This window comes from Tympanuchus pallidicinctus, unplaced genomic scaffold (genome assembly GCF_026119805.1).
Source record: "Tympanuchus pallidicinctus isolate F22 unplaced genomic scaffold, pur_lepc_1.0 scaffold2, whole genome shotgun sequence".
Classification (NCBI taxonomy): Eukaryota; Metazoa; Chordata; class Aves; order Galliformes; family Phasianidae; genus Tympanuchus; species Tympanuchus pallidicinctus.
Window position 1 is genome coordinate 42,977,234 of NW_026294721.1, and position 17,587 is coordinate 42,994,820.

Below are 17,587 nucleotides of genomic sequence, written 5' to 3' on the forward strand. Positions count from 1 at the left end.
TGCCCCACTGTGGCATCAAAGATTATGCAACTAATTACCGCCCTTGATGTGTAATGCATTTATATGCCATCCCATTTAATTTCCAGTATCTGTAAATATCTTCTAAAAGGCTGAGTAAAATATGAGTGTATTTGTGTATGATACATCTGCGTGTGTGAACATGCACATGAACATTTAAATAACTACATATCTCAGATAATTAAGCTGATACGATGATCGTAGCTATTTTAAGCTTCTTGTTTATATAAATCAGCCCACAGCCTAAGCACATTTGCCTGGGTTGTTCTCACAGTTGTTGATTTTTTTATTGCTGCAGAATGACTTCACATATCCAAAGCACTTTAGCTCCCAAACTGAAATACATGGAAGACTTTGCACTGATGGGCCACATTTCCAGACTGGCCCTTGAGGAACTAAGTCTAGCTTTAAGTGTGATTTATATTAAGTCCCTGACTACCTAATTCAAAATTCCACTTTCAGTGCCTTGTTAAGTAGGCAATTTGGAGTCTGTATATAAAGAAACCTCCAAGACTGTCTATCTCTGCAAGTCAAAGTTTTATTGTTTAAAAGGCACTTCTGCAAACCTGTATGGCTGCCTCCCTCAAGTTCAGTTTCCAATCCATGCAAGCACAGATGCTGTAAGATATTTTCTTCCTTCTCCTCGATGCTGGAGTCCCAAGATCAATTCTTCCTGATTTACAGACCCAACACATTTACTAAGTATTTTTTGAGAGATTGGGAAATAGCCCAAGGATAAAAGATTCTGAGCAAGGGACATAATAATTGAATCTCTTAGAAAAAAGACAAAATGTTACCCTTTTCTCTCTCATCTTGGGTGAGATTCTTCCTAAACTATTAGGATAGGATAGCCCCCAGAATTGAGCTTTCAGGAACACTGTTACTGACAATCCACCAGCCAGATGTAGCCTCATTCACTACAATCCTTTGAGTTCTACTGTCAAGCCAGTCCACGTCCCAGCATAGCATGAGCCTGTTTGTTTCACAGTCGGACAGTTTGTCCAAAAGGATGCTGGAGTGAATGATAGTATCAAAGGCATTACTAAAATCCAGAAAGATTATGTCCTCTTGCCTTCCCTTCATCCACCAAGAGAGTGACCTTATCAAGGAAGGAAATCAAATTACTAAGGCAAGAATAACAATTTTATTTCCTCCTATGACAGATAAAGAAGATAATATCCTCCTATTGGATTAAGAAGAACAAATTTTCCTGTCAGGAAAGTATGTGAGGAAAGAGTGCATCACCCCTGCATGATACAAAATGAAGAAAAAAAGAAAAATGCTAAGAAAATCACCCCAACTTGATAGCGAAGCTGTAACGGAGCAAACTTGCTGCTGCAGGGCTCATTGTAGGAAATTGGAAGGGTGAATAGAAACTAAGGCAAGGATAGGAGGTAGATTTGCAGCAGAATCAATGCTTCCATTCATTTCTAGGTACCACTTGTGGAGTATTGTGGATTGTTCAAAGTTTGTAAAAGGAATATTATGTAGACCAGAATTAATACTAGAGAATTACTTATTAAACTTGAGTCTGCAAAATGAGATCATGAACTGGAGGCTACATTAGAGCATTCATGAAAATGGGGAAAAAGGATCCAAATCAAGCCTACAGTCTCTTAATTAATTCTATTTTAATGACTAAATAGTGAATAAATCTTGGTCATTATATAGTGGGATAAGACGCAGATGTTTTGGCGTTTAGACTCAAAAGCATTCAAGAAGACCTGGATGTTTCCCCAAAGAAAGAGAAAAGGCATACAGAGGAGGGCTGATACAGATACAATTCACTATGTTATAGCTGACTGAAAACATGCAAAAAGCCAGCCTGAGGCTATTTGTTCCCTGAGAAAACTTAGTTTTTAAAGGGGAGATCCTTTCCATGGGAAAAGATCAAGTGTTGCAGCAATGCATGTAGAAGCAGAGTAACGCGCGAGGCACAGTAACATAACCCAGTGACCACAGTAGGTGAAACTCAAGATTTGGGATAGGCCATTTCCCTCACTGTGAATTCAAGTGGGGCACCATTCATCCCAAGTGTTATGAAGCACATTTGGAGGGCAAGGGAATGGCACTCAGTTGTCATACATCTCCTGGAAAGCAGCAACAGGCATTAATTCACGTCTATATCTAACTTGATCAGTGTTTTTTGTTCAAAAATATGAGTCCTGCCCTCCCTCAATAATTTCAGTCTTTACTGAGCACACTGATATATGCTTTCAGAAATGTGCTATTTAGTCAAGATGTTGCTATCTTCAGAATCAAATATAATGTCTGTGACCTTTTAAAATGTCTTTAAAGACAAAGGTGAAATTATATTCGTTTGTAAAAAGAATGGTGGTATAATTACTGCTGCTTTGTCATTCAGTAGCAAAGATTCTGATTTGCCTTGCCACATAAATCAGAGAAAGGTGAGCTGCAAGGGGACTTACAAGAACCTTCCAAGTCCAACCCTTCTTTGAAGCAAAATAAGAGATTCTCAGTCCATCCCTGATAATGAGCAGTTCTTGAAAACATTTTCCAATTCCCTGTTTAAGCTTTTTTCTCATTTTTTCCACTTTTCTTGCTAATAGAAACTATTTTGTGTGACAATGTTTTCTGCCACTACTCCCCTCATACTTATATTTTCTTCTCATCATCCAGAGTGCATTCTTCTATTTGCTCCCTGCTCAATTCTCTGCTCATTTTCAGGTCATGAAAGTCTGTTCTTGCGGCCACACTCATCTCTGAACCCGCTTCTCCACTCTAAACAGTTTGCTGTTCTCTTCTTCAGAATGAACTGATTTTTCTAAGCCCTTACCAATTCTTTGATCTCGACTTTAATTATCTTGCATTTTCTTCTCCTTAAAGTAGCAAATTCAATCCCTCATAATTATTTTCATCCTAGTTACCTATCCTTTTAAAATCCACATTAAATTCTTCCCTGTTAATTAGAATCAAGTCTAAAGCAGCCATTACATTTCTGTCCTTCAAAACCGGAAGCCCCCTCCAGCACCCTCCAAGGTCTCACAACTGTCCCTGTTGATGTAATATCTTCAGAAAGTCCAAACAAGTTTTGGTCTGAAAGAGCCACACTGAACTTTGCTCCCCTGCACAGAAGACTCTGTTGTTTACATGTTGTTTCTTTGCCATTTCATTTCCACAGAACCCCCTGCAGAAAGATTTTCCTGCTCCCATTATAACTGGTATGTGTATGTATGTCTCTAATTTCCTGCAAGTTGCCCACTTGACTTCCCTACTTTATTTTTCTTGGTCTCAAGCTATTTTGGTTCATGTTTTGTTTTACTTTACAGAGTTTCTTGTAACCTAGACCCACACTCTGATCTATCAATCAGATCCTACTTATTCCCAATGGGAATTGAATTCTCAAAACCCTTCGGCAATCTGGAAATGCTAGACAAGGCTCAACAGTGTTTCCATGTAATGAAAGAGCAGATTGGATAGGATGGATGTCAGCTTTACTGCTTTAACGCTAGACACTACTTCTAATACTGACCACTTGTTTCATAGAGCAGCTTGTTCTTTGCTGACCCAGACCATTGATATCGCTTCAAACAAACATTTTGTAGGCATTTCCATACTTATGACCAGCAAGTCAAGGGTATTTGGGGTCCTGATGATTTCCTAGAGAACTGATTTTGCTATCTGGAGTTGTTTGCACAAAGCTTGTATGAATTTTCAAATCACCGTACAGTTTCATAAAAAACTCTATGATTTTACATGAGAGGAATATGAAGCAGAAAAAAAACCAAACAAGTGGATTTGCTAATTACAAAATGAATTTGTTGAACAGCAAGTGAATATCTGGTCAGATGATATACGTTCTTAGATAGCCCTTTACAGCCACAGACACCTGAATACCCCTTAATTTGCCCTGATCATCTTTGCAATATGTTTCCTGTGTCTGCTGTTTTAATATCCTCATGCAGCAAATCTTACTGGAGATTCTCACTGTGCTTCTGCTTTGGTCTTTTCACTTCTGCTTCTTCCTCATTTGCAAAGTTCCTTGTCTTCTGGATATGGTTCTTAAAAAAGTGACAGTGAAGGCCCTATCACCATTTCTATTCATCTGATCTATTTTTCCATTTAGAATCCTAGAATTCTTAAGAGTTGGAAGAGACCTCTGAAGGCCCTCTAGTCCGACTCCCGTGAAATAAACAGGGAAACCACAGCTGGATCAGGATGCCCAGGGCCTTATCCAGCCTCACCTTGAAAGTCTCCAGGGATGGGGCATCCACCACGTCCCTAGGCAACCTGTTCCAGGTTACCTAGTTAATCCCACAGTTGCAGCATTATTAGGGAGAAACCAGCTAATTATCATCAGCTTCTGGTATTTATTTGAACACAGAAAACTAAAATGATCTAAAAGGCACAAGTGGAATAAACTGAAGTTGAACTTATGGTGATTCCAATATATGCCAGCTAGAGCAGGGTTTCAGATTTAAGCCTACAGCTTCAATTTAAGCAAAAGATCCACTTCTTGCTGTTAACAGGCACCAAATATTTTTTTGCTCTAATTGCAAGTTGATTAAAAACAAAACCAAAAGGTGATCAGAAGTGTCAGTTGTAAGACACACGTATCCCTGTAGCAACATTCAAGCCCTGAAATGCTCAGAGTTACTTTAGACTCCTGAAACACCACGGGAAAAGCAAGTTGCATTATCTGTGCATTCACTTCAGAGCTTCAAGGTGCATGCAGACAACTGAATTACATGATATATCTTCAGTTACATCACCCATTAAACACTATGTTGTCTTCTCTAAGTGTTGATTGTTTTATCTAGTTCAAAAGAATAACAAACATTCGCTACCAAATGCAGCCTCAGCATAAAGAAAATCCTCACCATTTTCTATAGCCTTTCACTGCTGTGGTAGAATTACATCAACATTTTATGGGGGTCATTTATCACGTTCTGTGGCCCATGTTTTCTGTGCATATTTACAGTCTAATCTGAAACATACAGCTCCTAAAATATTGACCAGCACACCTTGATTTATTATAGTAGTATTATCACGACATTCAGTTGCTTTTGATTTAATCCTATTTATTGTCCTATCAAAAACAACTATGGCAGCATGAACAAGCTATAGATTTTGGAAAGATGGAGATTGCTGACAATAATGGTTGTTTTGCATTTCCTTTTCCAAATGATTCTTTCTGCTTGTGCATTTTGAATGAAAAGAGGTCAACATCTTATTCAGTCCTCAGAAAGTCTCATACTATTTATTTTTAAGGTTTCCTCACTGTGGCACTCAATTAGGATCTCAGAAACTCAAGCCATTTATCACTGAGAGAAAAGAGCAATTTCAGTCCTCCTTAAAGGGTGCAAGTCTTAGAGCAAAGTGCAAATGCTAGAGATAAAATGTTTCTCAGTCTATTACAGTTGAGGATACATCAGAACATAAATATAACTCAATCCTTTTAAGTTGCAAATTTCTCACTCTGTTGCTGCTTACAGAACAAATCTCAGATCAAATATGTGAGAGCCAGAGGTAAAGTATCCCTCAGTACACCCTAATTTAAAATGTCTCATAACTCCTGTGCAAAGTGCAAGGTTCAAAATGCCTTTAGCTCTAATGTAAAAGGCAGAAATAGCAGTTTAGAAATGAAGAGTAGGAATACCCATTGAGATTAAACAGAGCCATGTCAATTTCAATGACACAGGCAATTATGACAGTGACAGGAAGATATCATTTTTGGAAAGTGATGTGCTCTTTTCTCTGGCCACATCAGTTCTGGCTTGTCCACAATTTGGGTACTTCGGAATTTGGAAAGGGCAGGATGGCTGGAACTCACAGCAGTCCTTGTTCCCCATCCTTCTCAATACTGTGCTTCCCTCAGATAACTACAATGTTGAGAACACTGATAGTTTCAGCTAATTTCCTCACAGATTTTTTTCTGAAGTGTCGCAATGAGCTTCAAAGGAAGTTATGTTACAAAGACCAGATTTTGTCTCCCATGATGTGCCATAACCTAAACTCTTGGTGAGAGGAAAAGATGCATTGTAGGAGATTCTGGCATACAAGGATAGTTATGCATAAGGCACATATATGATGAATCCCAGTGCCACTTCCAAGCTGATGTCATCTACATTTTTATTATAAAATTGCTGATGATACTTCTGGTCATTTGATTTCTTCTTAAGAAACAGAGTCCCATTCATTTTCTGCAGAGAGCTAGAACATTTTGTGAAATAAACTTGTTAAAATTTATTCAAAAATAGTCCTGATGATTTTAATCATGCAAAACGGGAACTGGAAGAAGCTTAATGCAGTTTTTCTCTCCTGTATCTTGGAAGTCAGCAGAGAATTCAGCTGCCCAGCAGATAGGAAGCTATGTTCCCTCGCCTTTCAATGTGTGCTGTGTGCTGGAGTAGTATTTGGTCCATATCCTAGGGTGTATTTGGGATCTTGCACTGAAAGACCTGTAGCTTTTCTGAAGCGCTGCCTTACATCAGTCTTCTCTCCAGACACAGAAGCTGGGGCAGTATAGGTCTAGCATGTCACTGCAACTGCATGTCAACACAGCATAAAGCAGATTATACTGTATGATTTAGGAAGCTCAGTTACTTAGGCAATACAGCAGGGCCATATATTAGATCCTTCATTTTCCAGTGGAGACAAGATAATCTAATGTATTTAGAATAGGAAAAGATTTAGATCATATACTGCACATTCTAAGGGGATAAAATTACTTTTAAATTCCTTTCACCTTTCCCATAATGCCTGTGACTTGAACTCTATAAAACAAAAGTATGTTTCTTACTGCTTTTCAGAGTGTTCCCCTATTAAACCTAATTTTGGCACAGCCAGGAATAAAACTCTAGTTCTCTTGTGTAAGCAGCGGTCAGTAGATAAAAGAAAACCTGTGGGGAAAAAAAGGACACTGTCTTCATCACTTTGCATGCTTGAAAGCCACACAGAAACTCCACAATTCCCAGTATGCTGATAAGACTGTATGATAGGGACCTATGTTTTTACTGCAGATTCCAAAACAACATCACCACATTATATCATGAATTCTGGGGAAAATATTGAGCAGCTTCTTGGATAATCAAAGCCAAGTATGTTTTCCACATCTGAATATGCAACAATACTATCCAAAATCATAACCTAAACCACAGGCCAAGAAAAGCAGTCATTTGTAAATCAAAGGTGATGCCTTTCTCCTCACAGATGCATCATCAGTAGCTGATTTATTACACACAAGATTTATTAGAAATTGCATACATACATAGGGAAATGAAAATTCATCAGTAAATTCCAGTATTTGGGGATTTGATTCATCCTGCATCATTCTACCAGGGTTGATGGTCTGCAGTATTGGAAATGAGTGCCTGCAGAGGACATAGCCCAAGGACTAGAGCTGGTGCTTCAAGCACCTTCCCTCACAGCGTTCCTTCAGACATTGGATGAAATTGAACAATCAAGAATTCCAGGGCTAATTCAATTTCAGAAACTGTTACCTATCGCCTACTAGAATTAGCATCACTTTATCTCAAAGCTGCACCAACAGTCTTGCCTGGGCACACTGCCCCATTTTACCCGCACACAGACATACACTTTCTTTGACCTCCAGAATTCACTTCTCAGTAACACTGATCACACTGTGCCAGTTTAGCCTGCATACTGTGCAGGCGGTGTGGGAATCTGTATGAAAGAGTGTGGGGAGTGGTTTGTTTTTCTGTTTGACTTTTATAAAAACATATATAAATAATAATAAGAGCCTTGCACGTGGCACCTTCTCGATCCTCTGGACCCTGTCCCTTAGAATAACTTTATTTTTATTGGTGTTAATTCTCACTGCTCCCCCTTCACACTTCTCACTTCCCAGTGTTAACTGTCAGGATGGCCCATAAACACATGACAGCATCACAGTGGTATTAGACAAGGAAGCAATTTTTACATATGTTTGTGTTTTCTCTAGCCTCTTGAGCTTTTTTGTTGGCTGTCACAGACCTCACTGGCAAGCAATAAATCATCAGCAATATTTGAAAGAAGGAAAAAAAAATGATGCTGTTTATAGAAAAAAAAAATCTATTGGAAAGTTAATGCGAACATAAACAGCCATTCATAGGTCTAGTAATGGGCTTCACTATCTTCAAACCTGGGCTCAGCACAGATAATGTATGCACTCCATGCATCAGCAGGGAGATCATGTCAGCAAACTGGTTTCAGGATCACTCAATCTTATGCAGTCAGAGAGAGAACTGTAGAATCATAGAATGAGAGAATCGCAGAATCATTAAGGTTGTAAAAGATCGCTGTGATCACTTAGTCCAACGGTCAAATCATCACCATCATGCCCACTATGTTCCTCATACCAAAGTAGTATCAGCTGGCAAATGTACACCTAGCCAAAAGCATCACGTTCTTGCAGCTTTTCTACTTGATTCCTTATTTGATCTTTGTCATGACAAAGTTGTTTGCACTGAGTCTTAGTCAGCTTGCTTTTGTCTGTCCCCAGATACAGCTCTTTACTCTTTACAGCACCACCTGAGAGATGAGGTGCTATTGCCCTGGATAATTAATGCAGAACCAGATAGATCATCTTTAATGCTATAGTTCTTTCCATATTACTTCAAGATCCTTCCAGAATGGGAGGTCGCACTTTGCAACATCTTTTTCTCTAGAATTTGTATCTTTCCTCTGATGAGAAACAAATATCCTTGTTTTATCCTCAGATTCCAGAATCTAGAAATAATAGGAAAACACTAAATATCACAGAGTTTCTGTTAAACAAATACACTGTGCCAGGACTACATGATTTTAACTGTACTGAAAATAGGTCATCTTGCTAAAGAAGCACATTATGTATCAAAGAATTAATCTCTTGAGATCAAGACCTTTGGTAAGATGAGTAGTGTTGCCAGTCTCTGGTGCTCAGATAAATCATACATTTGCTTTCAAGGTTTGCAGAACAGTTTCATTAAAAGTTATTGTCTGATTTCTTGCCTGAGAGAGAGTCTGTACACATCACATTTGCTGTTCAATTCCACAGACACGCGAATGCCTGTTCTCTATTTTGATTTTTAAAAATAATATACTTCTACAATCTTACAATAAAGAGATTGCATGTAAAACAGGCTATGTCAAGCTCTTCGGATGATTTTTAATTAATATCTCAAAATGGCCATGACTTGATCAATAACATGTTAGTGCTGTCATCAGTAATTACAGGCTTGGATATATTATTAGTAAAATGGTGTGTACACAAAGTACAGTTGCATCTGACAGTGAAGTCAGTGAGCTCCTCAGAAAACACAGAATTTTCAGCAGGACTACTTATCAATTTGTAGTTTCTCCATTTTGCTATCCAAGATAGGAGAAACAATCCATAAATCAACTCATGTGATATCTGCTTAATAGGGGGGAAGCGAGGCAACATGCAGGGAAGGAGAAATTGTTTTGCACACAAATGAAGAAAGGAGGGAAGTGGTCTTTGAAAAAATAAGAAAAGGAGGTCTCTGCAGGAGGTGACAGTAAGTTGTCTGTCAGGAAAAAAATAATCTTCAAATGAAATGTGATGGAAATTTCACTGTCTGCAAAAACTCTTCCCTTAATCTCTCCAGCCTGCATTCACTAAAGAGACAGAGTGCTTCATGGATAAGTGAATGTTGGTACCTGGGCTGGGTTTGTTCAGATGCTCAGTAAAACAACCACAATGTATGTGGTATAAATAAATAATTCACGATAAAGGTACAACCAGACATCAGGTCTTATTTTCCCTCTAATGGAAAATTAAGCTGCATGGCTACAATTCTGTTTTAATGAAGGGCAGAAGAAAGGGCAGTAAAAAGGGGAAAGAAAGAATGAAAGATGAGGGAAGTCATCAATACGGATGCTGACAAGCACATTTTCACAAAGCTGATTACAACTTCATACCCATGCATAGCTCAGACTGAGGATAGTTTGTCCATCCTGGGGTAAAAAGAAAGCTGGATTTTCCTTCCAAAACCTATGCTTAAAGTATTTTTTTAAGTGCCTTTACAGACAGTACAGCCATGAGATTTGTACAATGTCTTGTACTTGAAAGCAATACAGACGGCCTAAGACTTGAGGGATATTGAGAAGCAACATGGTTGTTGTCTCTGTAATGTTGAAGAGACCATATAGAACTACTGTCAGTCATTACCACTTTAAAAGCATGTTTCAGTCAACAATTATGTGTAGCCTGAGAGACACCAAGGTCCTCGATGCTTAGTGAGATCTGCTGATTTTCCTTTTCCCTCATCAAAACTGCTGTGCTAGCAGACATCTCCACTGATTTGCACAATTACAGAACTAAAAAAGGACAGTGATGAGATAATCATCAGTGTTTAAGGTCAGCAGTATTGATAAGATTTTTAAAAATTTCTTCTAGCATTTTAAAACATTTTTTAAAAGCATAATTTTCTCTTAAATATTGTCCATTGCTAAGATTGCAAATATGTAACTAATGCTATCACAATTAACTTTTGTTATCGTTATTATTTTTTAATCTAAAATGTAATAAACATACCTCCAGAAGCATGGGAAAATCAAATGAAGACTTAATGACTGGATAAACAAAAGCTATGGCTGAACTGCAGAATCCATTCTAGCAAGCCACAATCCTGAGTCAAAAACTCTGAGAAAACAGAGAGTATTCAAGCCTTGGCAGGCTCCACTCCTACATGTCATGCCTAAGTTAGACCTGGACAGAAAGTCCGCTGACTCCAAAGAACCTCACCAGCATTTGGGCTACTTATTAACACGGAATCCAAGTAATGTTACCTCTCTAGTCTGAAAAAGCTATTTTAGAAAAGATATGCAAGCCAAGCAACACTTAGACCCATACGCTTGACCAAGACAAGAAGCCTACCTACCTCATTTAGCAGTAAATGTTCTCCCCTGCAGAACTGCTTCCTATCTTCATCTCCCAGAGAGAAAGAACTAATTGGAAGTACATTCTACATACAAACTGGCTGCTTACAGCTTGGGTGCAGCCTCTTTTTCTTAGGGAAAACAGTCCCATTGGCTTCAAATGCAATGTTCGTGTACAAGGTTCAGGCATCACACTGCAGGAGCGTTGAGAAGAGCAGGATCTTCTCTAAGCTCATAAAGTCAATACCTCCCTTGGTGATACCTCTCATCAGTTTCCTCTTCCATCTATCTGAACTTTTAGGGTTTTAGAGCAGGAGTTGACTCTCCAGTATACCTACGCAGCAGTGAGAAGAAAGCACTTATAATTTCCGTGTGACTCCTCAGCCCACAGATATCAGATGTTAGCCATATGTACAAGTACCAGTGGGTAAATCTTAACAATCCTGAAGAACAAAACAAGGGGGAAGACTGTAATACAGTCAGCTTTCCACTTACATCTTTTGCTCAGATTGCCTTTCAGTCTTTCTTCTTCATGTAAACCTGATATGTCACCTCTTCATTGCACTGCATTTATTTAGTCTGGTAAGTAAAACAGGAAGCATCTAGCCTACTGCCCATTAACTGTTGAGGCTTAACTACAAGAAGAGTCATTAAGGTAGAAAAATTAAGGTGTGATTTAGTAAAAACAACTCATTTGCCTCACAGAAATCTGAGGCTTTATTTCTAGTGAAGCATAAGCTTGAAGATACATTGCTGTTGAAGTGGATTTTCATATTTGACTGGGTTCTTTTCTGAAATTTAACTTTAAAGTGAGTTTCAAACATTTCTGTTCTTTTACATCATTTTACTACTATTAAAAAGTTGCTGTTGGGGAAAGGTTGTTTATTGTAGCTGGTAAATATCATTTTAGCTTCTTCACAGGGTCAAATTATTTTTTCCCTCTCTGGAAAATTACATAAAACAGACATACACATACTATACAATTTACAGATGTACCAAGCAGTCTGAGAAGTATCTGATTCTGGAGAGGATCCAGCTCTGCATTCCTCTCTCTTTCAATCTACCTGATGAAGAACAGGCTTTACAGTTTTGCACTGTTTTCCTGAATTACAGTTTGCCTACCACACAGAGGTAGATCACCCTCAAATCCTCCAAACTGAATAAATCCTAGGAAAAAAAAAAGATGCACCATTGCCAAATCTGTGGAGATGGACAGAGAGAGTCTCTATCTGCCAATAGCTCATTTCAGCCACTTTATACACCCTAATTTGTATCCAGTTATCATAACTGCTGGTATTAATATGAAGAGCTAGCTATCTCAAAAGGCCACTAACCCTTGTTAAGCTGCAAATTCCTGCATGAGCTGCTATTCTGTATCTGGAGATCTTCTATCTACATGCCTCTCCACTGGCAGATTGCTGTACAGTCTATAGAAGGGAAGCCCCACAAAGAGGTCTGTCTCCAAACCATTGAGACTTAGAATGGAATTATCATTAGGATAGGTTGAGAATGAATGTGTACTCCTTTAAAAAAATAACAAAAGACTTCAGTCTTGATTTCAGCAGCGGGGAAGTGAACATTTGGACTAAACCCAAGCATTAGGCACCATGCCAAAAACATCACAGTCTATGGGCAGGTCTCACCAGGCTCTCTCTTAGAAATGCTTGGTAGGTTACTGTTCTCAAATGCCTCTCCTCTGAAGCAATTTTTTTTAAAGCTAATTAATTAAACATCACTGAGCACTTTTCACTTCCCATATTTTGAAGATGCAAGCTGATATCACAGAAGAACATTTAATGCAGCTTGGCACTGGCATAACTCTACATCCATCAATAGAGTACTTTACTACCTTAGTTAAGTGATAACTCCCATAACATTTTAGTCCAACTAGGACAAAAATAAGCTGAGAGGTGAAGAATTTAGGAAGACCTCTTCATGCCCATCTTCTTTTTGTAGAAGAGCCAGTGCTCCCATTATGTTATTTAACACTGCATACTTTTGCACATTTGAATATCCAACATATATTCATGTAACAGAGGGACTGCAGACCTTGATTTCATTGGCATGGTCTACCTTATTTTCTCTTGCCTAAACACGTCACAGACAGGCACACAAGAGATCTCCCCGAAGCAAGACACAGACAGCACCATATTTAAATCCTAGCATCAGGCATTAACTAGAGGATAGCTTTTTTCCCTGCCACTGCTATATCATAATGACCTACCTACTGAAAGCTGCACTTCAGTGCCAGGGGACAAAAGTGGCACCTGAGGGAGAATCCCAAGTCTCAGCAGAATACAAAGTATTCTTTGACAGAGAACTTCCTTTTTCGAAGAAAGGATAATTTCCTAGTTAGAAGTTAATCTCTTTGCAGCCTTTAAAGGTATAAACTTGAGCAAGGAAAATCTGATCTTTCCTCTGTTATTTAACATTAGCATAAATCCTTAATAGATGTTTCCTCAGAATTTTTACGGGAAAAAAAATACTTCCCAAGTAGTTCTCTTGGGGGAGAGATGAACAGAAGATTGACAACTTAAAAAGAGCCAGATGTACATAAAGCTGTTAGAGAGTTTCCACTGAAAGCAGATAAGTTCTGAGTCTGATGACTGGAATATTATGTATATCCATCTCCCTTGCGCTACTCTGCTGGTTTGAACCTTGAGGGACAGATTACAAGATCTGGCTGCAACAAATTCAACTTCCAGGTAAGGAAACTGTTAGTGAAAAAGTAAGGATGACTTACTTCGGAGAAGTCAGGAAAATAAAAAATCCTCAAGCATGTATTTGCTTCCTGTAGCCAGATTATGGCTCTGCAGTACTAAGCAGAAACACTGTTTGTGCTTACTGAGCGAAACTGACACCACTGCTTTGCAGAGCAGTTCTGCTGTTAGGCTGGAGTTGTTCATTGCTTAGATATACACTATACAGCTATAAAAAGACAGCAGAGGTGGTGCACTTTGCTTCAGCCTTTAATTGAATGCTTATTTGTTGTTGGGAAGCACACTGAAACCTGTGTTGCAGATCTAAGTGGCATCTGGATATTTTCACCCCATGGGATTGCTTTCATCAGCCACTGCAGGACAGCTTTCCAACCCTGCCAAGGGAACTCCAGTAGATGAAATAACCAGCTTCAATAGCGCAAGGAGTGAAGTTATTTTTCACCTCCATTTCTGAGATAAAAGACATCATAGGAAATACATTTAGAGTAAGTTTTCATTTCTCCAGCCTCTCAACATGACTTGGGAGGCAGCAGGTGACTCTTTACTCATAAACTCTTTGTTTTAGCAAACTGAAATGAATCCTAATTGGTACCATGCTATCACTAACTTCACCCATAGTGTCTAATGCTCACATCTATAAATGTCAAGTTTCCTTTTTCCATCTCATACTGCTGACCTTAAATGTGCTCTATAGGATGTCCTTTACAAAGCAAATAAAAATAAAGCAGTGAGTAAGTGCAAGCACGTATTCATCTAATTCATGTTCTAGCCTGAAAAGTCTGGATGAAGACACTATGGAAAAGCATTTTGAAGATCTACAGCAGGGCCAGCTTACTTTACACAACCACAGTCTCAGCTGTAAAGGAAATGACTTTCAATGGTCTAGTGAAGGCAACTCAACCCAGTTCACAACTTGCACCAAGGGAATCACTCCACGATTTCATCATGGCAGTTTCTTTCACAGAGGCTTCACCTTCAAATCGACTGGCTCTAAAGATACTACATGCACCATGGGAGGATAGCTTTGTTACAGCACCCTGCAAACACGGGAAGACCAAGAGACTGAGATCCACTTCCCACAGAAATTATGTCCCTGTGGTCTGAAATTCATGAGCAGTTTAGGGTTTTCCAAGATGTTCTGGGCAACTTATGTGTGACATCAGTCACTCACCTAAGCTCTGTAGTTGGTAAGGAGTATTCACTTCAATGTCTGGAGTATCCTTGAGAGACATCCCAGCTCAAGGGAAGATCACCACTGTGAAACCAATTACTTAGCAAGGAGAGCTCAAAAGAAGTTCATTCAGGCTGTCATATTTATGGAATAAAATGCCTGACTCACAGTCAGATTATGAAAGATGGAAAAGGTAAGCACAAGACTTTTTACCCAGAATCTTTCGGTCCTTGATAATTAGTCTTGAAGAACCTCTTGCACTCCCTGATCTCAGATAAGATCCCTCTTCTACACAGTAACTATACCAACACAGCTTTCCCTGCCAAATTTTCATTTTCAGTACCAGATTAATAATCTCTGCCCTTTCTGTGAGGCTCAATCCATCATTCACAGTGTCCAGAGAGCAGCAAAATGCTCTGAGGATTGCTTCAAAAAAGAATGATGCCAGTAAGCTCACAAGAAGGTCTCTCTGAAGAAACGTGGGTTTTGTTAATAAGGGTGGTGTATCAGTAAATTAATACCACTCTTGCAGTTTCTACAGGACAAAGGTTTTATCTGATGCTGTATTTTACATAAACTAGATGTTGTACAGCCACTGCTTAATCTCCTCTCAGCAGGTTTGCAGAGAAGAGGCTCTGGATTCTTAAAAAAAAGCTAATCTTTCCAAGACCTAAAGCAATTTCCATCATCATTTTGCAGGTTTTGTCGAAAAAGTGCTTAAACCTCTAACAGGGTGCATATTATTCTTTAATGATGCATGTCATGTGCCAGGACTAATCACTTATTCTGACATTTTATATAACAACACCAACTCTGAAGATGGATATTTTCCTTTTGTTGTGTACCAAGAATACTGGGAAGGGCAGAGGGAGCAAATCTGCAGCAAAGCTAGAGTCTTAATAGCACTAAGAAGTGGATATCATTGAAATATACCTGATATTTCACAACTGATCCTGAAGGCTTGTCAAAGTTTTGATGCCTTCTAATGGGGACAGACGTGAGTTGATCATGTTCCACTACAGTGCTAAATAGTGTACAGATACATTTGATGAAAGGCTTAGAACCAAAGAGTATACCAAAGAGTTGGCTTAGAACCAAAGAGTTGATCACTGGGGGATTACAGAGTTCAGTTAAGTCTTGTTATATTTGCCAGATTCATACATGACCAGCAAGTCTAACAGTTTGACACAGAGTTTCCAGCTACTTCCAGTAACACTCCAAAGACTAATCCTATATCTTGTTATTACTATAGACAAAGCTTTCCTTCTTCTATTTTTATGAATTGTGTTAATAGACTGGTAGATGAGGCCACACTGTGTTGAAAGACAAGCCCAAATACCTACTACATTAAAAAGAATGTTTTTTTCCTACTTTAATGTTTCGCACTATAATTTCTCAAGAATTTTTAAAATTTTAGTGATTTTCTGCTTTACAAAGTCTGCACATTCATTGGTCTTAAACTCACAGCATTCACATGACAACTACAGCGATACCAATGCTTCACTTAACACTATGCAAAAACCAAGCCTATTCTATGAGGCAGCTTAGACCCTCCAGCTTAGTAATAGCACCATAAACTTTCTTCCTTTTCTAACAAATGAGGTCATAATAATCTTTCTAGCTAGTAGTGTAGTTCTTATACTGTTACATCCTAAACTCACTTTACTTATATTTCCCCTCTTTGAATCTCAGCAAAACTTAAAAGAATCCCCATCACAAGCCTCATTGCAGTTAGTAAGTCTGTGTGGATGGACCACAGGTTCATTAGGTAGAAAAAGTATAACAAATAGAAGAACAGCAAATTGTTGCCAATTGTTGTGAACAGACACTGCTCAATTATTGCTAGAAGGAAACTTGCTATCCTAGCCTTAAGATGGTTGAGCCTCAGGAATTTAAATTAGATAGTCCTAGTCCCACACGACTTCTGTACATCATTTTTGTTGGGAGTGTTCTGCTCAAAAGGTGTTGGAGGAAGCAAAGTTGTATGGGAAACTTCACTAGAAAACAGACCTGCTTAACTCTTGGACCTAAGAACTTGCCCTTGCCAGATGATTAATTAACAATCAGGGAATATAAACTTGACAAATGAAAAGACTATCCATTAGCTCTGAATTTGAATTAATATTAGCCAGGAGTATATAATTAATAATATTAAGTTCTTCCAGGTGCATGTGTGGGCTGGAGTACTGCTAAAGAAGGAGGCTGTGACTTGGATATCCAAATTAAACATGCTATCTCGTCAGGAGTGAAGTCAACACTGCGTGGATTTTTGCCCACATCAAAAATCCGATTGCAGTTTGATATCTCCACTATTGATAGTCTGAAACTTCACAAATATAAGTGTTGGTTTTAGATGGGAACATAGAGAGTTGCTAAGTGTGTCCACTGCCTGTCTATTCATGCTATCTGCTGTCTCAGAGTAGAAAATTCCTACATCAGTAATCCATACAAAAGGCCATCATCTTACAGTTGCACAGAAACCTTAACTTCTGATTAGGTGAACAGGTTTTATAACAAGAATTTTGTACAGCTCTATTCAAGATTCATGTTTAAAAGACCTTGTAAAATAGCAGTAGATTTTGCAGTGGACTCTGAGGTGAGCAAAGGGTATGCAGTAACAGATCATGGGGAAATACAGCAAGTCTTGTCATGTTTGCTTCTCTGCTATTATTTTTTAAAGATATGAAATATCCTTTGTGTATTGAGGGTAGAATTATAGAATGAGTCATGGACTTGGATAACTTTATAATGGCATTGACTGAATCTCCTTCACAGACACACTGTGTGCTAGCTTCAGAAAATGAATTGGTCTTGGATGACAAAAAACAATGGGGTT

At 38.6% G+C, this 17,587-nt stretch overlaps 1 protein-coding gene across 1 annotated transcript in view; it reads right to left on the reverse strand.

Annotated features, from left to right (window-relative positions):
- Positions 1-14,476: 14,476 nt before the first annotated feature.
- LOC128080301 (uncharacterized) overlaps positions 14,477-17,587 on the reverse strand; it is a 139,449-nt gene continuing 136,338 nt past the window's right edge. The window contains exon 5 of the mRNA XM_052682355.1: positions 14,477-14,617. Within this exon, the coding sequence (XP_052538315.1) occupies positions 14,477-14,617 (141 nt within the window). The remainder of the gene's footprint in view (positions 14,618-17,587) is intronic.